This window comes from Schistocerca cancellata, chromosome 6, assembly GCF_023864275.1.
Source record: "Schistocerca cancellata isolate TAMUIC-IGC-003103 chromosome 6, iqSchCanc2.1, whole genome shotgun sequence".
Classification (NCBI taxonomy): Eukaryota; Metazoa; Arthropoda; class Insecta; order Orthoptera; family Acrididae; genus Schistocerca; species Schistocerca cancellata.
This window is the reverse complement of record NC_064631.1, coordinates 712706763-712731129: the sequence shown is the minus strand read 5'-3', so window position 1 is coordinate 712731129 and position 24367 is coordinate 712706763. Positions and strand designations below refer to the sequence as shown.

Genomic DNA, 24367 nt, shown 5'->3' with positions numbered 1-24367 from the left:
ATTCAGTTACAAACGATCCAAGTCTGCAGCTGCACAAAACAACTGCTGTACTATTCTTCGCAACCTTATTTTAATGCACTGCAGTATTCATAATTTACTGAAGCAGTTATCTGGGAGAAGTTATTCTTCCTGCAGAATGAAAGCTGTTACTAAAACTATCTGTGTAAAATTTCACAAGAATCGACCAGTACCGCCACGTACAGCTACAGATAGCGTATATTTTCTTGCTCTGTTCTGTTGGCGATGTACTCACCCCCGGCATCAGCACACTGTCGTAGACTTTCACGAGTCCTCCACGACGAGTCTGCAAGCAGAACCTGAGGAGAGAAACAAAGAAGCGCGTCAGTAGTGATGGCAGATGAATGGGAGGGGATACACCTCCTACACAGTCTGACTGAAAACGCGAAGCGAAGAGTCAGTCTAAGCTGTTCTTAAACTGAAAGTAGATTTCAACGTTTCGTTCCCTTTTCTTCCTTCATCTTTCAATCAATACACGCCGCAGAAAGTGATAAAGCTCTTGTCAGTTGGAGAATGCTGAGTAGCGAAATAAGCCATAATTTTCACGAAGTAATAATTCCGGTATTCGGTTGAAATGATTAAGTGAAACCAAGGACAAATTTTTGTTACCAGATGGCGCCGTCGCGAATAATGGTCCAGTGTCTTGACCAAAAAAAATGGCTCTGAGCACTATGGGACTCAACTGCTGAGGTCATTAGTCCCCTAGAACTTAGAACTAGTTAAACCTAACTAACCTAAGGACATCACAAACATCCATGCCCGAGGCAGGATTCGAACCTGCGACCGTAGCGGCCTTGCGGTTCCACACTGCAGCGCCTTTAACCGCACGGCCACTTCGGCCGGCTGTGTCTTGACCACAGTCGCGCATTGTTCTGTGCGTTGATTTTGAAGATTCAATACTTCTGCTTTACTGACAGGATTTGATGGAGAGACTTGTAACATTTCACTCTGGACAATCGTCACGACTGGATAAATGTGGTTCGAATGGTTCAAATGGCTCTGAGCACTATGGAACTTAACATCTGAAGTCATAAGTCCCCTAGAACTTAGAACTACTTAAACCTAACTAATCTAAGGACATCACACACATCCATGCCCGAGGCAAGATTCGAACCTGCGACCGTAGCGGTCGCGCGGTTCCGGACTGAAGCGCCTAGAACCGTTCGGCCACAACGGCCGGCTGGATTAATGTGCGTAGGACATTTATCACACTCTGTCCCAGAGATTAAAATAAAGATGAATGCCAAAAAATCACCCAAATTTACAGTAACAATCTAACCAAATATTTACAACGTGAGGTACGTTGTAAACATTGTTTTTAGATAACAGTCCGCAGATGGCATATGGAATGCAATTCGCGATACTTTCTTTCCATACCTCTTCATTAGCATATTTTGTCAAACTGTTGTGATAAGAGAGAAACAGGGAGATAACGTTGAGAAAACGGTGGTGGGACTGTGGGTATAAACGTCAAACGGTAGCTCGTCGTTATGACGTACCGGTGGCAGGTAATTTTGTGCCGTGCGGTTTGCATAACGCAGTAGGCGTTCGCCACCATTTCCAACCAGGCGCTAACGAACGATCCGGCCGACACTCAAATGTATTGTGTCTGATGATCTTTTTCCTTTCGTGTGCAAGTTAAACACATGCATAAGATTAGGCGAGGAGCGTAAGCTGCCTCAGTTATAAATCTGTAACGGATAAAGTCATGAGGAGTGATGACAACTATGTCCAGTATCAATCGGTACCACCCTGAAGTGGAAGGGACTTATTTCAGATTACTCTTCAAGCAAAGTACACATCTTATATGCCGCATAATCCTCAAAACATTTACTTTCGATGCCACATAACACGTTTGGCTAATTAAATGTCTTGCATAAGACCCTAGACTTAAGGGTGCTTTCAAGTCTGAAATATTGTGTGCCTGCATACAGTTCTAAATCTCAGCCAAGATTTTACTGCCACATTATCCTTCGCATAAATGGCTGGATACACTGATTTTTTAGGAAGCAAGGCATATTCGCACCACTTTTGGTCGTTCACGTTATCCAATGAAGCAGTGATAGGACGATGTAAGACGTGTGTTATGGATAAGTTACACTGCGTTCTAATGAGGTGTACAGTAACAGAGGAAAACTAACTACCAGAGGGGAATTTAATATTTGACAGACCTTCGGCTTCGGCGGAATTTGTTGAGAAGCAGAGCGAGAGGGAAGTTAGTTGTCAGTCTAATTCTTGAGTACTGTGTGGCAGGTTAGCTGGACAGAGGAGACTTAAAAGAGAATTGTGAGTGGCCTGGAACTCACCTGGAGTCTCCGCGAGGGTGGCAGGACTGCAACGCCGCCGGCCTAGCTTCCTCGTCCAGCACCAGGACAGTCCGGACGCCTGGAACAGGGAGCAGAATCCCACTTACCTCTCGTCTATTACAACCTTCATAATTACCACTAGTAATGTGTGAACTGTAGTAGTCAACAAGAAGACGGCTTTTTGCATACTGCAAATGAATTTTTATTCATTGTTTGAGGATCATACAGTTTTTCCCCACTTGGAAAACTAGTTGAAAGTCACCCTTTCTTCGTGTAGAGTCTCAGTAATTTCCTAACATAAAATGTCTAGTGTGTCATTCGTTTCTGTAAATGCTGCCAACTTCGATGATCTTTTGTTTTTAGTTGTTTTCTGTCTGTTTGTTTATGCAAGTGTGTGTGTGTGTGTGTGTGTGTGTGTGTGTGTGTGTGTGTGTGTGTGTGTGTGTGTGTGCGCGCGCGCGCGCGTGCGGACACAATACGTAAGGAAGTTTTTCTATATATGACATCCAAGTAATGAATTAAATTTTTTACTGTAAATGCTGTTTCATTTTATTTGAAAATATTTAAATAAACTGTTTTAAATTTAAAATTCAGTATGTGAAAGTGATAAGGCAAGTAATATTTCAGGACACCCACTGAGGATGTCTTTTTAGTAAGGTGAAACGCGTCTTGATGTGTAAATAAATTCTTGCACAGCATGCAAAAGGAATATTTATGAAATTTATTCGCAATTGTGGATATATATAACATCCATAATGGGTCGTAGACAGTATGACACATGGAAACTTAGGACGGTGCTGGAAGTGTGCTCGGGTAGCCGAAGTGGTAAAGGTATCTGCTCGCGACAAGTGGGAAATCCGGGTTTCGAGTTCCGGTCGGGCACAAATTTTCATGTATGACCAATAGGTAATACCTTCATACCTAATGCAGCTAATCGCAGGAAGATTCAGTAATTGCGAATAAATTTCATAAATTTACTACAGGCACAAGATCACCACCAGACATTGTTAAAAATAAGTGAAGTACTTTTCTTGCTAACTACTATGATTTATGTACAGCTGCTGCGAAAAATTACCACCACAAGAAAATACATGAAATGTCGCACAATATTTTTCTGTGAGAGTCCATTGCAAATCTGTGAAGTCTGTAGCTTAAAAACTATCTTCAGCTGCGGTAAGAACCCTGCAAAATGAGGTATGAGACAAAAATTCGAATATTCAGTGACGCAGTCAAGATTAAGTTAAGCGAACGAAAGGGTAATAGTTTAGATGAGAGATGTCCTTATCTTAGAAGTTTATTGTAGGTTGTGAATGTACACCCCAAAACACTGAGTACTTTTTCCATCACCATATGACATGAGACTGTGGTACAACGTATTTTACAAGCACATTGCTATCTTCGTTGTGAATTACTTTTCTATTATTGCCCTTATTTGTGGACTCTCGAAGATAATGGTTGTATATTTATTAACTAATTTTGTTGTTGAATGATCACTTGTGACTACTTAAAACTGAACCCAGATAATGGCTTTTAAGAACTAATTCTAACTAATTTTGTTGTTGAATGATCACTTGTGACTACTTAAAACTGAACCCAGATAATGGCTTTTAAGAACTAATTCTAACTAATTTTGTTGTTGAATGATCACTTGTGACTACTTAAAACTGAACCCAGATAATGGCTTTTAAGAACTAATTCTTTTTTCGATCGAACCGAACTTGCCACACGTTCCTCTACATTGCTTCCAAACACCAAGAGGCTCTCCAACCACGCTAGGGGATTAACAAATCCGTAAGAATGAGTACACCTCCGTAAAACTGCCATCAGAATACTGGTAATACGTTTAAAACTGACCACTTTGTAGTTAACGTGTCACTCTGGGTCACTACGAGGTTTATAACACAAGGAAATTGTGACAGAATTGTTACAAGGATTAGCTCAAAGGTAAAGGACTTTGAAACCTGAAATGTACTCGGAAAAAAACACGCACCACGAAGGAATTTATCCGAATGGGAAGTAAATCGATAGATATGACGTTCATGTACAGAGAAAGAGCTTGGTCCACCTCCAACCCTTATGCAAGCAGTTATTCGGCTTGGCATTGATTGACAGAGTTTTTGGATGTCCTCCTGAGGGATATGGTGCCAAATACTGTTCAGTTCGCGCTATAGGTCGTCAAAATCCCGAGCTCGCTGAAGGGCCTTGCCTATAATACACCAAACGTTCTCAGTTGGGGAGACATTCGGCAAACTTGCTGGCTAATACAGTGTTTGGCAATCACGAAGACAAGCAGTAGAAACTCTAGTCGTGTGAGGGCGGGCATTATCTTGCACAAATGTAAGCCCAAGATGGCTTGCCAGAAAGGGCAACGAAACGGGCCGTAGAATATCGTCAGCCGGCCGCTGTGGCTGAGCGGTTCTAGGCGCTTCAGTCTGGAAGCGCGCTGCTGGTACGGTCGGAGGTTGGAACCCTGTCTCGGGCATGGATGTGTGTGATGTCCTTAGGTTAGTTAGGTTTAAGTAGTTCTAAGTCTAGGGGACTGATGACCACAGATGTTAAGTCCTATAGTGCTTAGAGCCATTTGAACCATTTGAGAATATCGTCGACGTACCACTGTGCTGTTAGGTTCCCACGGATGGCAACCAAAGAGGTAGTGCTATGAAAGGAATGGCGCCTCAGGCTGTCACTCCTGGTTATCAGGTCTTATGGCGAGCGACAGTCAGGTTGGTATCCCACTGCTGTCCGGGTCGTCTCCAGAAACGACTTCACTGGTCAGTGGGGCTCAGTTTGGAGTAGGAATCAACAATGAATACAACTCTACTCCAGACAGTAAGGTTCCTAGCCGAAGACGTGTCTCGAGACGCCCCGAACAGCGGTCGACTCAAACAAGCCGGTTGGAGTAATCCGGCAATCGCTCGACATTTGATCAGGAGCAAAGCCACTGTTCTACGATGTTGGTAGGGATGGGTGGAACCATGGCCGAACACAAGATTGTGAAGGAAGCAGTCGAGTTAGAGAGACGAGAGGACTTGAGGACCGAGCACTAGTCAGAGAAGCAGAGCCAAGAATTCATCATCAATATCATGAATTTGACGTACATCTCGTGCTTCAGAGACCACAATGACCATTAATAGGAGGCTTTCCGAAAGGGGGCTGAGATCTTGGTGCCTCTTGCGTCGACTACCATCGACATCTGTACACCAACAAGTCCACTTGCAGTGGTGACAGGCGCATTCGGCCTGGAATCCCATTGGCTGGAGTAGAATTGTTTTCAATGGTGAGTTCCGATGACCAGCCGTGGATGACGGCCAAAGAGGTCTGGCTATGAAATGGTTCAAATGGCTCTGAGCACTATGGGACTCAACATCTTAGGTCATAAGTCCCCTAGAACTTAGAACTACTTAAACCTAACTAACCTAAGGACATCACACACACGCATGCCCGAGGCAGGATTCGAACCTGCGACCGTAGCAGTCCCGCGGTTCCGGACTGCAGCGCCAGGACCGCTAGACCACCGCGGCCGGCGGCTATGAAATGAAATGGCACCCCAGACCATCATCCATGCTTGTTGGGCCATGGGTGACAGTCGGGTTGGTATCACACACTTGTCCGGTGCATCTGCACAGACGTCTTTTCTGGTCATCGGGGCTGATTTCGAAGCGAGACTGATCTCTGAAGACAATTCTAGTCCCCTATCACCAGCGAATACTTCTCTAGAGGCGCCTCAGACAGCGATGGGGTATCAACCTGACTGTCGCCCGCCATAAGACGTGACAAACAGGAACAGTGGTCTGCAGTGCCATATGTTTTCATAGGAGGAGCCCTTTGGTTGTCATGCGTGGCACCCTTACAACACATCGGTACGCTGTCGATATTCTACGTCCCGTTTTGTTGCCCTTCATGGCAAGTCACCCCGGGCTTACATCCAGCGAGATAACGCCCGCCCGCACACGCGAGAGATTCTGCTGCTTGTCTCCGTGTTTGCCAAACCCTACCTTGGCCAACAAGATCGCTGGATCTCTTCTCAACTGAGAACATTTGGAGCATTATGGAGAGGGCCCTCGAATCAGCTTGCAATTTTGACCATCTAACGCTCCAGTTGGACAGAAAGTGACACGGTGGCCCTCAGGGAGACATACAATACCTGTATCAATCAGTGCCAAACCGAATAACTGCTTGCATAGCGGTCAGAGGTGGATGAAACCGTAATTGACTTGCTCAGTTTGTGAAGCTCTTCCTGTCGTAGAATTCACCCAATTTTTTTCAAATTGTGATCGTTTGTTTGTCTCTTCATGTGCGTCACATCTACTGATTTACGTCCCATTAGGATAATTGCTTCCTAATATGTCTTTTTTCTTTTAGAGTGTATAACCACTTAGGAAAGGCAAAGCTACGTTTCTAGCATTTGTAGACTTAGAGAAAGCTGTTGACCATGTTGACTGGAATACTCTCTTTCAAATTGTAAAGGTGGCAGGGGTAAAATACAGGGAGCGAATGGCTATTTACAATTTGTACAGAAACCAGATGACAGTTATAAGAGTCGAGGGACATGAAAGGGAAGCAGTGGTTGCGAAAGGAGTGAGACAGGGTTTTAGTCTCTCCCCGATGTTATTCAATCTGTATATCGAGCAAGCAGTAAAGTAAACGAAAGAAAAATTCGGGGTAGGTATTAAAATCCATGGAGAAGAAATAAAAACTTTGAAGTTCGGCTATGACATTGTAATTCTCTCAGAGACAGCAAAGGAGTTGGAAGAGCAGTTGAACGGAATGGACAGTGTCTTTAAAGGAGGATATAAGATGAACATCAACAAAAGCAAAACGAGGATAATGGAATGTAGTCGAATTAAGTCGGGCGATGTTGAGGGAATTAGATTAGGAAATGAGACACTTAAAATGGAGGTTTGTTATTTCTGGAGCAAAATAACTGATGATGGTCGAAGTAGAGAGGATATTAAATGTAGACTGGTAATGGAAAGGAAAGCGTTTCTGAAGAAGAAAAATTTGTTGATATCGAGTATAGATTTAAACGTCAGGAAGTCGTTTCTGAAAGTATTTGTATGGAGTGTAGCCATGTATGGAAGTGAATCGTGGACGATAAATAGCTTAGACAAGAAGAGAATAGAAGCTTTCGAAATGTGGTGCTACAGATAAATGCTGAAGTTTAGATGGGTAAATCACATAACTAATGACGTGGTATTGAATAGAATTGGGGAGAATAGGAGCTTGTGGCACAACTCGACTAGAAGAAGGGATCGGTTGGTAGGGCATGTTCTGAGGCATCAAGGGATCACAAATTTAGCATTGCAGGGCAGCGTGGAGGGTAAAAATCAAAGAGGGAGAGCAAGAGATGAATACACCAAGCAGATTCAGAAGGATGTAGGTTGCAGTAGGTACTGGGAGATGAAGAAGCTTGCACAGGACAGAGTAGCATGGAGAGCTGCATCAAACCAGTCTCAGGACTGAAGACCACAACAACAACAACCACTTAGTGAAAAGCGAGAATAATCAGTGGACAGCCGCGACAGACTTCGTATTTCGCAGTCAGTTCTGCGGCTATCGTCTTGGACGTGAGGACAGCAGAGCGTGCTGACGACTTTACGGGATAGGAAGTAAAGAGCAAGGGGGGGGGGGCGGCTTTCGGCGGAACGTGTGATAATAAAACGCCTTCCTTGGCGAACTGTAGAAGGCAGCTGGTCGGCCGGCGATATTACTCATCTTACAGGCCCGATTTAGGGAACGTGAGTCGGCACTCGCGCCCTCAAAGAGGCCCTGTGTAGCCGCCGCCGGCGGGCGGAAGCACAAACGCCGCTGTTCACCCCGCCAGGCACCAGCCGGCTTGGCCTCGCTTGGCCCCAGCTCACTTCGCTGACAAGGAGGAGAGTCTGGCTGGCAGTACGACTCTCTCTTCGACAGTCCAACGTGTCGCAGTGGGCGAATTCTGCAGCGGAAAACTATATTCATGGGAATAAGTATTCATACAGTAGGTGGTGACAAACTACATCTACATCTACATCTACATCTACATCCATACTCCGCAAGCCACCTGACGGTGTGTGGCGGAGGGTACCTTCAGTACCTCTATCGGTTCTCCCTTCTATTCCAGTCTCGTATTGTTCGTGGAAAGAAGGATTGTCGATATGCCTCTGTGTGGGCTCTAATCTCTCGGATTTTATCCTCATGGTCTCTTCGCGAGATATACGTAGGAGGGAGCAATATACTGCTTGACTCTTCGGTGAAGGTATGTTCTCGAAACTTTGACAAAAAGCCCGTACCGAGCTACTGAGCGTCTCTCCTGCAGAGTCTTCCACTATCATCTCCGTAACGCTTTCGCGATTACTAAATGATCCTGTAACGAAGCGCGCTGCTCTCCGTTGGATCTTCTCTATCTCTTCTATCAACCCTATCTGGTACGGATCCCACACTGTGCTGAGCAGTATTCAAGCAGTGGGCGAACAAGCGTACTGTAACCTACTTCCTTTGTTTTCGGATTGCATTTCCTTAGGATTCTTCCAATGAATCTCAGTCTCGCATCTGCTTTACCGACGATCAACATTATATGATCATTCCATTTTAAATCACTCCTAATGCGTACTCCCAGATAATTTATGGTATTAACTACTTCCAGTTGCTGACCTGCTATTTTGTAGCTAAATGATAAAGGATCTATCTTTCTGTGTATTCGCAGCACATTACACTTGTCTACATTGAGATTCAGTTGCCATTCCCTGCACCATGCGTCAATTCGCTGCAGATCCTCCTGCATTTCAGTACAATTTTCCATTGTTACAACCTCTCGATACACCACAGCATCATCTGCAAAAAGCCTTAGTGATCTTCCGATGTCATCCACAAGGTCATTTATGTATATTGTGAATAGCAACGGTCCTACGACACTTCCCTGCGGCACACCTGAAATCATACTTCGGAAGACTTCTCTCCACTGAGAATGACATGCTGCGTTCTGTTATCTAGGAACTCTTCAATCCAATCACACAGTTGGTCTGATAGTCCATATGCTCTTACTTTGTTCATTAAACGACTGTGGGGAACTGTATCGAACGCCTTGCGGAAGTCAAGAAACACGGCATCTACCTGGGAACCCGTGTCTATGGCCCTCTGAGTCTCGTGGACGAATAGCGCGAGCTGAGTTTCACACGATCGTCTTTTTCGAAACCCATGCTGATTCCTACAGAGTAGATTTCTAGTCTCCAGAAAAGTCATTACACTCGAACACAATACGTGTTCCAAAATTCTACAACTGATCGACGTTAGAGATAGAGGTCTATAGTTCTGCACATCTGTTCGACGTCCCTTCTTGAAAACGGGGATGACCTGTGCCGTTTTCCAATCCTTTGGAACGCTACGCTCTTCTAGAGCGATGGTGTGTCGGGATAGTAAATCGCCCACAGCGCCGATACGAATAAGTACGATGGTGTAGCGTCAGATAACCACGTTCTTGGTAATGAAGCTTCCCGTATGCCATGAATCTACTCTGGGAAAATAAAATATGTGACACTCCGCACGGTCTGCGACAGGGCAACATTGTATTCATACAGCGGACTACTTTCAACCAAACAAACGGCTGACGCAGCCCCGGAGTGCATGCCACACTTGTGCGGCGGCCGTGAAGCAACAGCACGTCGGCCGTGGGTGCCGTGGGATGGGCCGCAAGGGGAAGGAAACGACCACTGAGGAACGAAACATCGTTGTCGCCCAATATCTTCAAAAAATGGCTCTGAGCACTATGGGAGTTAACATCTGAGGTCATCAGTCCCCTAGAACTTAGAACTACTTAAACCTAACTAACCTAAGGACATCACACACATCCATGCCCGAGGCAGGATTCGAACCTGCGACCGTAGCAGTCGCGCGGTTCCGGACTGAACAGCTCGGCCACCGCGGCCGGCCCAATATCTTCAACACAAGCCGTATGCCGAAATTGCGAGCATCATAGGACGAAGCCGAGCGACTGCGCAATCTACCATTAACCGATATAAGGACAGACATGTAGTAATAAACAGTGAACGACACGGTCGTCCGCTGAAGCTTACAACAAGAGAGTCCAGAATGCTACTACGAATCATCAAGAAAAACCCGGAAACGACAGCGTCGGCACTATCCGCATATGTACATGACCACTTTTGAAAGAGCAGCACTCCAATTGCAGTTCGTACCATTCTAAATCGTTCGGGTTACAGAGCCAGGGTCCCGAGACGAAAGCCCTACATCAGCAAAAAGAACAGCAAGTGGCGGATGGAATTCGCGAAACAGCATGTATCCAAGACAGCAGACTTCTGGGATACTGTATTGTTTAGTGATGAAAGCAAATTTAATATCGTGCACAATGATGGTAGGATCTTGGTCTGGAGAAGACCGAATACAGACCTCGACCGAAACAACATCCAACCCACTGTGAAGCACGGAGGTGGTGGAGTGATGGTACGGGGCTGTATGTCAGCCTCCGGTGTCGGAAAATTAGTGTTTGTGGAAGGTACCATGGACAGATTTGTGTATATGAACATTCTCAAACAAAAGTTACAACAGGGTGTTGACACCTTTGGTCTTCCTAGAAATTATTACTTCCAACAGGACAATGATCCCAAACATACGGCGCAAACTGTCCGGCTGTGGTTGCTCTACAACACTCCACACACTCTTAAAACACCAGCTCAGAGTCCGGACCTGAATCCCATCGAACACGTGTCGAGTGAGCTGGAAACAGGAGTGAGAAAACACGACATCCGTAGTAAGGCCTCTTTGAAAGAGGCTCTCCTTCGAGAATGGGAAGGTATCACGTCGGAAACTACAAGAAAATTGGTCCATTCCATGCCACGGAGGTTGCGAGAAGTAATACATCGGAAGGGTATGCATACGAAGTATTAAATACGTTCTGGCTTTGTTAGAAGTGTCATTTTCTGCTGGTGTTTATTACTTCATTCCCAGCGCAGCAGAGAACTTGGCAGACGTTTTTTTTTATTTTGTTTTGTACAGGTTCGTTCATTCTCGTTCTCTAAACCAGCATAGCTGCATTGGCGAGTGGCCAATGCGTATAGTGCACATCCAGTAAGCGTTTTTGGTTTCGTACTGTCAATAAAGGCAGTTTAGTTTTCCACGCTCTAGTGTATGAATACTTATTTCCATTACTGTATATTCCCCTGCTCTGATGGTGCGCCCCACGATTGCAGAGGCTGGCTGTCCCGAGACACCCCAGTCACTCATTCAATCACTAGCGTAACCACATAACGTGAATGGAATCAGCTTCCTGTGAACGACGTCATTGCTGCCAAATACTGTCTGAAATCCACCATGTTTCCACGTTACAAAAAGAAAAGTTTATATCCGAAGGGCCAAACAACAGCCTGTTTCGAAATTACGAACTCAATTTACTACACTATAGTTCAATTCTTTTATCTTGGCGGTTCGCGCATGCCCGCCGAGACGCGGGAGATTGCAGCGTTGCCAGTTGCACACGCCAAGCAAAGTCACTTATCATTCGATTTCACAAAAATTATTTGGCCCAAAAATTTGATTTTTACACATCTTCTTGACTGATACCTTCCCCCTATAAATGATTTAATTTTAATTTTGTTTCGATGTTCAACGCAGTTATTGCGCAGCATTAAATGTAGTAAACCACTGCACGAAACTTTGAAGAGTTTGCAGAGGTAAAAGTCCATAGCGTACACTTACCGTATGGTTGATTTCAGTTGCCACTAGAAATTTCAAAAAAATTACATTCAAACGAATCAAATTCATGAAGTAAGACACTTAGATATTGTATTTAAAAAAGAAAACATTAGGGACGTAACAAGGTTTGAACCCCGAACCTTTCGCTTGGCAGTGAAATACTTTAACCATTACGCTAATGCGGCTCGTCATTCATGAACTGTCCACAAAGAGTTTAGACTACGACGCAAAATACCGACAAAGACTGTTGGTATGATTGTGAATTACTCACGTTTCGTCTAAGTACAGTAGGAAAAAACAATTACCGCTGTTCTTTATTGCGAAAAAGCGGTTACTGAGAATGATACAAACACCTTTCATTGATATCGCCTGAATTAGGAGGTTTATTGCTTGTTTAGTTTAATTAATTAATAGAATATGAAGCAATTGGTATAAAGAATACTTATTCCAAACTTTCTATAAAAGAAAGTCTGCTATCAAGACATTGCTTTCGTTCAGTTACTCTATTTATGACTGAACGTTTATAAAACTGAAGACACTCGTCCGTGCTCTGTACTGCAGTCGAGCTCTGGCAACGTCGTTCTCTGTTCATTGGCTGACTGTGTTTTGTGACGTCAGATGCGCAGAACGAACCTAAACTCGGCCGCCGTCATAAATGACGCGCACTTTAGGATGCGCGAAGGAAGGAAGAATGATTAGGGTTTATATCGTCATAGGAGATGGATCACAAGCTCAGAGAGCAAGAAATGGACTGTGTACCTAAGGAAGGAATAATCAGGATAAAAATGGAATGAGCGTGTAGCATTGTTGGCCGTGTGGCCCTCTCCGGGGAAGTTCGGTGCCGAGTGCAAGCCTTATTTCAGTCGACGCCATATTGGGCGACTTGCGTGCCGGTGGTGAGGATGTAATAATGATGAGGACAACACAACACCCAGTCCACGAGCGGAGAGAACCCCCAACCTGGACGGGTATCGAACCCGGGCCCGCTGCGTGGGAGGCAAGCACGTTTCCACTCGTTTGTGAAGGTCGCTTGGAGCATTCAGCAGTTATTAGTTTTCCGTGACTGTTGTACGTATATTGTTAACTGTATTTTAGAACTTCTGCCGTTTTTGTGATATTTATAACATGAAAGTCTTTGAAAAAGCGTGTCGATGCCGCAAGGAAGCTAATATGTTTGGATTTATCGCACTATGGAACATCGAATTATTTAAAATTATGAAGTATTTCAATATGGCCATCTTTCGTAACAGAGACGTATTGTACAGCAGGATGGAAGTCTTCCGCTTGATACCTTCGCCGGCCGGAGTGGCCGAGCGGTTCTAGGCGCTACAGCCTGGAACCGCGCGATCGCTACGGTCGCAGGTTCGAATCCTGCCTCGGGCATGGATGTGTGCGATGTCCTTAGGTTAGTTAGGTTTAAGTAGTTCTAAGTTCTAGGGGACTGATGACCACAGCAGTTAAGTCCGATAGTGCTCAGAGCCATTTGAACCATTTTTGATACCTTCTATGGGGGGGGGGGGGGGGGGAACCCTACTATTGTCCGCTGCTGGTCGGTCATCTGTCAACGCACGCATCCCGCCTGGAAAGCCCGTGACTTCGGACCCCACCCTCACGATGCATTTTAAAAATTGTCTCTGCCGGATTTCTCGATCATTTGCATTATGTTATAACAGGGAGCGTCGAGCATTGCTGAGAGTGGTTATAAAAAATTGCATGAAATCAGCGGAAACAATCAGTCGCGAGTACCAAAGCGCAACCAGCAGGCCAACTAGAACAATGACTGTGTGTAGAGAGTTAAAAAGAATAGGGTACAACAGTCGAATATCTCCTCATAAGTTACAGATTCCTGTAGTCAATACTAAGTGAAGCTTGAGGAGGAGTCAAGAACTGGGCAAGCAACAGTTCTACTATCTCGGCAGCCTCTTTAAGAGATGCACTGGAGTGCAGAAAAACATTTCTCCTGCAAAGACGGGAGGAAAAATGTTTTTGGAAACAGACGTACGAGTATAGATGAAAACAGAGCTGCGTGGTATTATTTGCACAAGCATAGGCCACCTGGACAAGGCCCTAATGGAGACGTTTTGTTGTGAGTGACTGCATCTACGTCTCCAGGGTGAAAAGTATTTAAACCGACAAACTCTGCGAGGTTGTAGGGGAGATCAAAAGAAATATTTTTCGTTAATGTCACTTTTTCCTAGGAGGATTATTTAAACCGGTGGAGGCCGTATTACGCTCTTCAGTTGTTACAGGGTGTATTACGCTCTTCAGTTGTAGGCAACTGCTGTCCACCAGTGTAGTAGTGCATTGTCTCTGTTTACTAATGGAGCGATACACCTGGAGTGAGTACACTGATATGGTTGGTGCGTACTACGTAGCGCACCACAACGGACGAGCTGCACAGCGGGTTTATCAACAACAATATCCTAATCGCCGTATCCCGCATGATACGAGCTTTGGTGCTGTGTACCAACGTCTGCGTGAGACCGGGTCATTTAGCAGATTACCTGGACAGGGACGCCGTCGCACGGTAAGAACGCTGCAATTCGAGGAAGCTGTCTTGCAGCATGTGGAGCGGGATCCTTCAATCAGCACTCGTGCAATTGCACGTAACATGGGGTCGAATCAGACGAATGTAAGAACAGCCCTTCGAGAGCAATTGTTACGTCCATTTCACTTACAGCGTGTCCACAACCTGGAACCAGTTGATTATCCACCCATAGCACAGTTTAGCAGTGGTACCTGGAACAGTGTGAAATGCATCCTACATTTCCATCCTCTGTGTTGTTTACCGATGAAGCAACGTTCGGGCGTGATGGAGTCTTCAACATGCACAATTCGCGTGTTTGGAGTGAGGATAACTCACATGCCACAGTTACTAGCGCTCATCAAGTGCAGTTCTTTGTTAATGTGTGGGTCGATGTTGTTGGGGACTGTTTAATTCGGCCGTATCTGCTAACTACGCCATTAAATGGCAGGCACTATTACAATTTTCTCGCCAGAGCATTGCCAGAATTGCTGGAAGACGTCCCGCTCCCTACAAGACAATGCATGTGGTTCCAACATGACGGGGTGCCAGCACATTTCAGTCGTCGTGTGCGTCGATTCCTGGACCGACGGTTCCCAGAAACGCGGATTGGCAGAGGTGGTCCTGTACCGTGGACTGCTCGATCCCCAGATATGTCCCTTCTGGACTTTTTTGTGTGGGGAGAGAGGCACAACCTTGTTTACGCAACTCCTGTTGCATCAGAAGAGGATCTGGTTGTCCGGATACAGCAATAGGAACAATTCAGGATACTCCTGGGGTTTTTGCCCGTGTCAGACAGAACATGATCCGACGGTGTAAACTTTGTTTACGTGTCAATGGAGGCATTTTTGAAAATCTACTGTAATTGATAATAAATTCAACTGGGAGGAGCACACCACAGAACTGCTGAAGCGTCTTAACAAATCTCTGTTTGCAATGCGAATTTTGTCAGACATAGGGGATATAAAAATGAAAAAGCTGGCATACTATGCTTACTTTCATTCCATAATGTCATATGGGATTATTTTTTGGGGTAATTCATCAAGCCAAGCTAAAGTTTTCCGGGCACAAAAACGTGCAGTAAGAGTTATATGTGGTGTGAACTCAAGAACATCCTGCAGAAGCCTGTTTAGGGAACTAGGGATACTAACTACTGCTTCCCAATATATTTATTCCTTAATGAAATTTGTCATTAAAAACATATCACTTTTTCAAACCAACAGCTCAATTCATGGAATCAATACTAGAAATAAGAATAATCTTCACAAGGATTTAAAGTCACCTAGTCTTGGACAAAAAGGTGTGCATTATTCAGGGACACACATTTTCAATAACTTGCCAGCAGCCATAAAAAGCTTAACAACCAATGAAATTCAGTTTAAGAGAAGCCTAAAGGATTTATTGGTGGCCAACTCCTTCTACTCCATTGATGAATTTCTTAGTAAAACCAACTGATTTGTATATAAGTACAACATAACTTCTGCACAATTTCAGTGCAGTAATGTGTTCACTGAAAATTTGTGTGTCTGTGTCTGTGTCTGTCTCTGTGTGTGTGTGTGTGTGTGTGTGTGTGTGTGTGTGTGTGTGTGTGTAAGTATAATCTAACTTCTGCACCATTTCAGTGCAGTAATGTGTTCATTGTAAATAAGTATTACAGTAGTTGTATTACATGTTTATTACCTTATAAATAAATAAAAAACTTTTTTATTTTAAATTGAGTGCATTAGTATTTGTAAAAAGACTCTTAGTGTTCATTAAAAAATGACGATCATTCCACTTGGGACCTGTGGAATGGCACATTAGCTTATTTGTTTTAGTTGTAAATATTTGTCATGTATTGTTGTTTTTCTGACATGTTCCACATCCTGGAGGACCTCCTCGCTACGGATCAATTGGAATGAAAGTAAATCTAATCTAATCTAATCTTGAAATTGGGTTGTGTTAATGTGTTGTCTCTTGGTCATAAAAAATGGAAAAGTGTTTGTTGGTTTAATTAATTTGCCGCCAGAGAAATCTTCCTCTACCGGTTTAAATACTCATCATAGGAAAAAATGACATTAGGGAAAAATATTTTGTTTTGATGTCCCCTACAACCTCCCAGAGTTTGTCGGTTTAAATACTTTTCACCCTTATAACCATGCTTGTCCAGCGAGGTGCGACCGCACGCTGTGTTCTGGTGAGAGCTTGTACCCCTGGTGGGGGCGCCGTGGCTGCCCTTACCGGCCTTGCGAACTGTGACCTCCATGGTGAGGTAGAAGAGGTTGGGGTCCCGGTGGCGCATGCGGTACTTGTTGAGCAGCGCCGTCACCACCTCGCGGCACGTCGTCTGGAACGTGATGCTCAGCGTCTTGTACTCGATGTCCGGCCGCAGGCAGCGCGCGTACACTTTGATCGTGGTCTGCAACAGAGAGGGGGAGGCGCGGGACCAGTCAGAAGCAGGTATACAGCGACACTTTTCAACACAAACAAACACAGTACTTGAGGCCCATGGCCCATGCGTGATCAACAAAGTCAATCCGTATTTGCGAAATAATTTACAGATTAATGCTGGACCAGCGTTTAAACATAGATTTTTAACTTCCACGAGTCCGCCCCCGGTAGCTGAGTGGTCAGCGCGACAGATTGTCAATCCTACGGGTCCGGGTTCGATTCCCGGCTGGGTCGGAGATTTTCTCCGCTCAGGGACTGGGTGTTGTGTTGTCCTAATCATCATCATTTCATCCCCATCGACGCGCAAGTCGCCGAAGTGGCGTCAAATCGAAAGACCTGCACCAGGCGAGCAGCCTACCCGACTGGAGGCCTTCGTCACACGCCATTATTGTTAAGTTCCACGAGCAGTGCTCTTACTAACTTATTGAGGCACGCCTCGAGATACAACTGTAGACTTCCAAACGGCTCTGAGCACTATGGGACTTAGCTGCTGAGGTCATCAGTCCCCTAGAACTTAGAACTACTTAAACCTAACTAACCTAACGACATCACGCACATCCATGCCCGAGGCAGGATTCGAACCTGCGACCGTAGCGGTCGCGCGTTTCCAGACTGAAGCGCCTAGAACCGCTCTGCCACTCAGGCCGGATCTAGGCTTCCAAGGAGACCATGGGACCTGCTGATCATGGGTTTCGATGAGTCTTAGGTATGTTGTAAAGGAACGTGTCATGAGTAACTGGCTAGCGGCGTTTCATGCGACGGCTCCTAGTTTCCTACATCTACATCTACATCCATACTCCGCAAACCACCTGACGGTGTGTGGCGGAGGGTACCTTGAGTACCTCTATCGGTTCTCCCTTCTATTCCAGTCTCGTATTGTTCGTGGAAAGAAGGATTGTCGGTATGCCTCTGTGTGGGCTCTAATCTCTCTGATTTTATCCTAGTGGTCTCTTCGCGAGATGTACGTAGGAGGGAGCAATATATTGCTTGCTTCTTCGGTGAAGGTATGTTCTCGAAACTTTGACAAAAGCCCGTACCGAGCTACTGAGCGCCTCTACTGCAGAGTCTTCCACTGGAGTTTATCTATCATCTCCGTAACGCTTTCGCGATTACTAAATGATCCTGTAACGAAGCGCGCTGCTCTCCGTTGGATCTTCTCTATATCTGCTATCAACCCTATCTGGTACGGATCCCACACTGCTGAGCAGTATTCAAGCAGTGGGCGAACAAGCGTACTGTAACCTACTTCCTTTGTTTTCGGATTGCATTTCCTTAGGATTCTTCCAATGAATCTCAGTCTGGCATCTGCTTTACCGACGATCAACATTATATGATCATTCCATTTTAAATCACTCCTAATGCGTACTCCCAGATAATTTATAGTATTAACTGCTTCCAGTTGCTGACCTGCTATTTTGTAGCTAAATGATAAAGGATCTCTCTTTCTGTGTATTCGCAGCACATTACACTTGTCTACATTGAAATTCAATTGCCATTCGCTGCACCATGCGTCAATTCGCTGCATATCCTCCTGCATTTCAGATCCTCCTACAAAGTCGATGTTGAAGTTTCGCATGTATGTGATATACCAGTAAAGTTAGTCGTGTTTCGGCCGGCCGGGGTGGCCGAGCGGTTCTAGGCGCTACAGTCTGGAACCGCGCGACCGCTACTGTCGCAGGTTCGACCCCTGCCTCGGGCATGGATGTGTGTGATGTCCCTAGGTTAGTTAGGTTCAAGTAGTTCTAAGTTCTAGGTGACTGATGACCTCAGAAGTTAAGTCCCATAGTACTCAGAGCCATTTTTTTAGTCGTCTTTCGGGCAAGCGAGCGTAGCGCAAGGGCTAAGGTAGTAGTCTATTACGATGGCGGCACCATTTCTAGTCCTACCTGTGTATTTTGTTTTTCATTATAGATTCATGGGGAGGCCATACTGAACAGATAAATCTTTGCAGATGAAAGATAAGCAAGAACCTGCGCCGTAAAAGTCGTCCCACCGAAATGTATTCCACTTTTCTATCCCTGTGGTATATAGTTTTACAGGCAGATTAAAATTTTCACGAAAGAAAATCATAATACTCCCAACTTGCTAAAGAGTAACAGCGAAATCGTTTCCAGGGAAGATTCAGTAAAAATACATTCTTTAATTCTGCGTCAATAAGCGCACCTGCTTTCACATAAATGCTCAGATACGCATGGTTCTCTTCGAACCTGATCAGAGAAAGAACAATCTCTTTGAATTTAAACGAACTCTACTCCTCGGTATAGCTTTGGGAAACTCCGCGTGTCTGCAAGGTAGTACCTTTCATTAAATGTGCTTGGTGTTCAACGAATGTGTGTTTCGGTTGCTTCTACGACAGATACCGTGCTGAATCCTGATCTAGTACAGAAGGCTACGCAAGCGATAGCGAGTACGACGAATCTGTCATCTACTCTGTAACAAACGGAATACACCTTTGAAGAAAGTTTGCTGTAGAAATTGCTGCTGTGAAAATTACTACTTTTCAATAATTTTGTATGACATATACTATTTAATGATATTCTATACAGTGGAAAATTGAAAAGATTAAACAAGTAGGCTCTGAACCGATGCAACGAGCGTGGTAACCGTGGACTTTAGCCGATCGCTTGATCGAAACATAACTAACGTTAGGGTATAGGAGGTATACATAAAACTTCAACGTCGATTTTCTCGGAACGTAGGGGGCTATCGCATGAAATGATGCTAGCCAGGTACTCAGCACTTGTTTCTCAGCAGTATACCAAAGACTCATCGAAATCCGCGACTAACAGAGCTGCTGCTCCCCTTGTTACAGTAAAGCTTTGTAGAAGTCTGGAAAAACAGTCAATGGAAACCTCGAGCTTTAAGTCGGACCGTGAGGTTTGTATGGGTACTTCAGCTGGACATCGCCTGCGAAAGCAAAGCGGGTTCAGGTTGGAGGAAGGTTTGCGTTGTTGATGTTCTCTGGCACCCAGTTTTTGCGTCAGAAAGCAGCTCCGCGCAGATGCACCACGTCATGAGTGGAATCTCTGTCATGCCTAGTACTCTCAAACAGGAAAATAATGCAACGTTAGGAAAACTTCGCTTGCTGGATTTCTGAGAAACTGCAGGGAAGGAAAAAAAATCACGTTATGAAAACAAAACGACTATTTATTACTCCAACAGTGGTTCTGCGAATAACCGCTCTTTCAGCGTGCAATGGTGCTGGTAATTTTTCTTTTTCTCTCATGATAAAAGTACTGGATACCTGCGTCGGAAACCGAGGTCGCTAACGGGCGCCTGCGCGAAGGTGGTAAACTCGGAGGTAGTCGCTTCAAACCCTGACGGTGGAACGAATTTTCATCGCCAATATTTGGCCACCAAGGGTAAGAGAAGTTGTGGCATGAAGATCCTAATCACCAGACTTACCAAGGGTAAGAGAAGTTATGGCATGAAGATCCTAATCAGCAGACTTTTTGCCAATGTCTTAGATTAAATTCCAAACCAACTGTAATTTTTCATGAAATGAGGGTATGAGATACTTGGTGTGGTCCGTTCTTTCAGATGGGGATGTTGAGCTCTGCAGCCCTATTTGTATTCTTCGAGAGGAGAAGACCATCTGCCGGTGCTGGGTTTCGCTCTCCCCCCTCCCCCCCTCCACATACACACATCTATTACACTGTAGTACACTCAACAGATGCACACCACGAGGAATGGGCCCATTGTGTGCGGAGGCAAAGAACCGTTTCCGATTGGGATGCTAAACCACCCCAAGGGGTCTTCCCGCCAACAACGATATTCGACGCTTTCTTACAGCATTGATATGAACTTCGCCGACCAACTTATATATAAATTGAGTGAGTTAACATTTAAAAAGACGCAGTCTCCAAGCACATTACAGAATGACGGTTTTCTCCAAGAGGCGTCTGTGAAACATTCATTGATCGTATCCTCTCATGCTTTATGGATGCTGTGCCGTTCATAATTCATAGGCTTGTTGTTTCACCGATTGCCATCGATATTAAGAACGACATAGCAAGTCACATGAAGAACTCACTTTGTGAGCGTTCCGTTGTCACTCGCGTGGGTCTGATAATTGTGTTTGTTGCAGCTGTTGAAGTTATACATCAGTCTCCTAGATCATAATGATCTTCATTTAGAACGGATGATTTAAACGATCAGTTATGCACAGTAATTTAACTGATATTGGGCAGTACTGTAACAATAGTAAACGTGAGGTGCTAGAGATTCTATTTTTCGCACATTTTTAAAACAAGTTTTCGTTATTTGTTCCAGTGCAAATTGTATCGTAGTCGGTATAACGTTTCGTAAAGTATTTTTATCAAAATCCATCTGATATAGCCCTAGAGATGCTACATTTCCAGCACTTCGGTATCCAGTTATTCCATATCGTGCCACTGTTCTCACAGCAGAGCATCTATTAAGTAGCTTTGGAAAATTTGTCAGCAAATATTAAGAATGTATTTACATTTGTCAGTAGCGCTGATTTTCACATACAAGTGCGAACGTGTATGAGCATGTGCTAAGAAGCTCACCAGGGTCACAGAAGCAAAACAAAACCGAAGTGCCCTTGTCAGAACGCAGTTTACTTCGTACTAGTAAAATTAATCACTAATGTTGTCATTTCGGACACTGACATCTTCAGACATAAAAAATATTGGCAACGGACCGTCAGTCATGCATAGTGCGTGGAGAATGAAAATAATGGATTTTGCAACCTGCCATTTAGTTTCACAGCAGGGCGCCATTGGTTGTTATCTGCGACACTCTTACAGTACAGTGGCTCGTCGACAATATTCTGCGCCCCTTTTCGTTGCCCTTCACGGCAAGCTATCCTGGGCTTACATTTGGGCAAGATAATGCCCACCCTCACACGGCGAGAATTTCTACTGCTTGTCTTCGGTCTTGCCAAACCCTGCCTTCACCAGCAAAGTCGCCGGATCTCTCACCAAGTGAGAACTTTTCGAGCAGGACCCTCGAACCAGCTCGAGATTTTGACCATCTAAGGCGCCAGTTGGACATAATCTGGAACGATATGCCTCAAGAGGACATCCAACAACTCTACCAATCAATGCCGAGTCGAATAACTGCTTGCGTAAGAGCCAGAGGCGGACCAACGGGTTATTGGCTTTCTCAATTTGTGACGCTCTTTCTCTTGAATAGATCATTCAATTTTTCTGAAATTTTTGTCATTTGTTTGTCTGTACAGGTATATTATATCTACTAATTTTCTGTCCTATTCGAACAATTTCTTTGTGGTGTGTCTTTTTTTGTCTTAGGGCGTATTTTGTTCTCAAACACGTACTGATGCTGCAGGCAGTGCTAGAATAAAAACTAAATTGTGAAAATCTCTTATACTGTAACAGCCTGTAATCCGCAGTATAGCGAGACGCTTGCCGATTCGTTTACCTGTGTGTCTCCAGCTTGCACACGTGTTCATCCATAATGCATGCAGCTGTTTGCCGGGAGAAAAGCCTCGTTCACCGGAAAGTAAAAACGGAATTTGCGACATTCATCTTTGTGCGAGCCATAAATCTAGTGACAATAACGCAGGTGTTCTGCAGTCTGTTATTTGCACTTACCGTCGGAGCGCATTAGTTAAAGGAACTCAGTAACAATACCCTCCTCGTAAAATTGGTATTTTCAAGTAGCCTAAAGTGGAGATATTGACAACGCACAGAGCTCTGCTCGAAACTTATATACGCACCTCATCATTATAGTCTCTTTATGTCGTATATTTCTGTATAATCTGTGAAACTATGCATCGTTCTATTGTACGAGTATTAAAAAGATTTGAGTTTTCGACGGAATGTGTACCTCAAATTCACATAGTGCTTCTGAGTTAATTTCCACTTATTATGGTTTCTATGTCATCTGAGAGAAGTAGTGCAGGAGGTTCCCTTTTTCAATATGAATCACTCTGAATCATATCAACTCCGTATCGGACAACTTTTGGAAAACCACAGCTTAAATAATGACAATCAAATCTGTCTAAAGACACCACAGAAGCTGGATAATGTTCTGTAGGAACGTTCAGTCTCTCACTAGCTGGTCTGAGTCGATCCTAACTCATCTTTATGTTCACAAACAAAAACTCTAATCTTTCTGCTATATATCTGATCAAAAGTATCCGGACATCTATTGGCGGATGTTAATATTGGGTGTTTCCACGATTCGAATTTATGACGGTTTGAATTCTTGGTTGGTTGGATGATTTGCGAGGAGGGGACCAAACCGCTAGGTAGTCAGTCTCTGGTTAGGGAAGGATGAGGAACGAAGTCGGCCGTGCCCTTTCAAAGGAACCGTCTCGGCATTTGCCTGCAGCGATTGAGGGAAATCACGGCAAACCTAAATTAGGATGGCCGGACGCGCGTTTGGACCGTCTTCCTCCCCAATGCGAGTCCAGTGCGCTAACCACTGCTCCACCTCGCTCGGTGTTTGAACTCCGCTGCGAACACTTTCAATTGGGAGTTTGAATGTCTGTGGAGGAATTGCGGCCTATTCTTCCTGAACAGCGAGAATCAGAGAAGGTAGCGATGTTGGACGTTGCTATCTGGATCGGAGACGACGTTCAGACACATCCCAAATGTGTTCCATTGGGTTCGTGTCGGGGCTCTGAACTGGCTAGTCTATTTCAGGAATGTTATTGTACACAAAACCATTACCTCACTGATGACAGGGTGTATGTCACGGTGACACAGACAATCATCGTCTTCCTTTACTGTACACAGTACACAACGCTGTAAAATGTATTAATATCCTTCCGCATTTAGCCTTTTCTTACGATATCCAAATGACGACAAACAGCCCCACTTCATAGTACCACGTCCTCCGTGCTTCACTGCTGGCACTACACGTGATGGCAAGTAAAGTTTTTCAGGCATTCACCAAACTCAAACACTACCGTCGAATTGCTGCAGGGTATTGCATGATTCATCGCTCCAAACCACTCATTTCCAGTCTTCGACTGTCCAGTGGTTTGCTCTTTAATCCACCTCAAGCACCTCTTAGAATTGACGGCCATTCTACCCCATTCTGCCGGCCGCGGTGGTCTAGCGGTTCTAGGCGCTCAGTCCGGAACCGCGCGACTGCTACGGTCGCAGGTTCGAATCCTGCCTCGGGCATGGATGTGTGTGATGTCCTTAGGTTAGTTAGGTTTAATTAGTTCTAAGTTCTAGGCGACTGATGACCACAGATGTTAAGTCGCATAGTGCTCAGAGCCATTTTTTACCCCATTCTTTCTAAATTCCTACGCACAGTTATTGTGCTAGATTGACTGCTCGCAGCACTTTCGACTTGACGAGTCATTCCTTCAGGTAATTTCATGCTATTTTTTACAACGATCCTCTGCAATGCTAGACAGTCCTTGTCCATCAGACACGAGGTCTGCTTGGTCTTGATTTAT

At 44.7% G+C, this 24367-nt stretch overlaps 1 protein-coding gene across 2 annotated transcripts in view; it reads right to left on the bottom strand.

Moving 5' to 3' along the window:
• The window catches only part of LOC126191402 (uncharacterized), a 460945-nt gene that overhangs the window by 16483 nt on the left and 420095 nt on the right, over positions 1-24367 (bottom strand). For both annotated transcript variants that reach the window (XM_049932267.1, XM_049932268.1), the window contains exons 4-6: positions 16756-16933; positions 2325-2403; positions 254-317 (exon numbers count right to left, since the gene is read on the bottom strand). In XM_049932267.1, coding sequence (XP_049788224.1) covers positions 254-317; positions 2325-2403; positions 16756-16933 — 321 coding nt within the window. The remainder of the gene's footprint in view (positions 1-253; positions 318-2324; positions 2404-16755; positions 16934-24367) is intronic.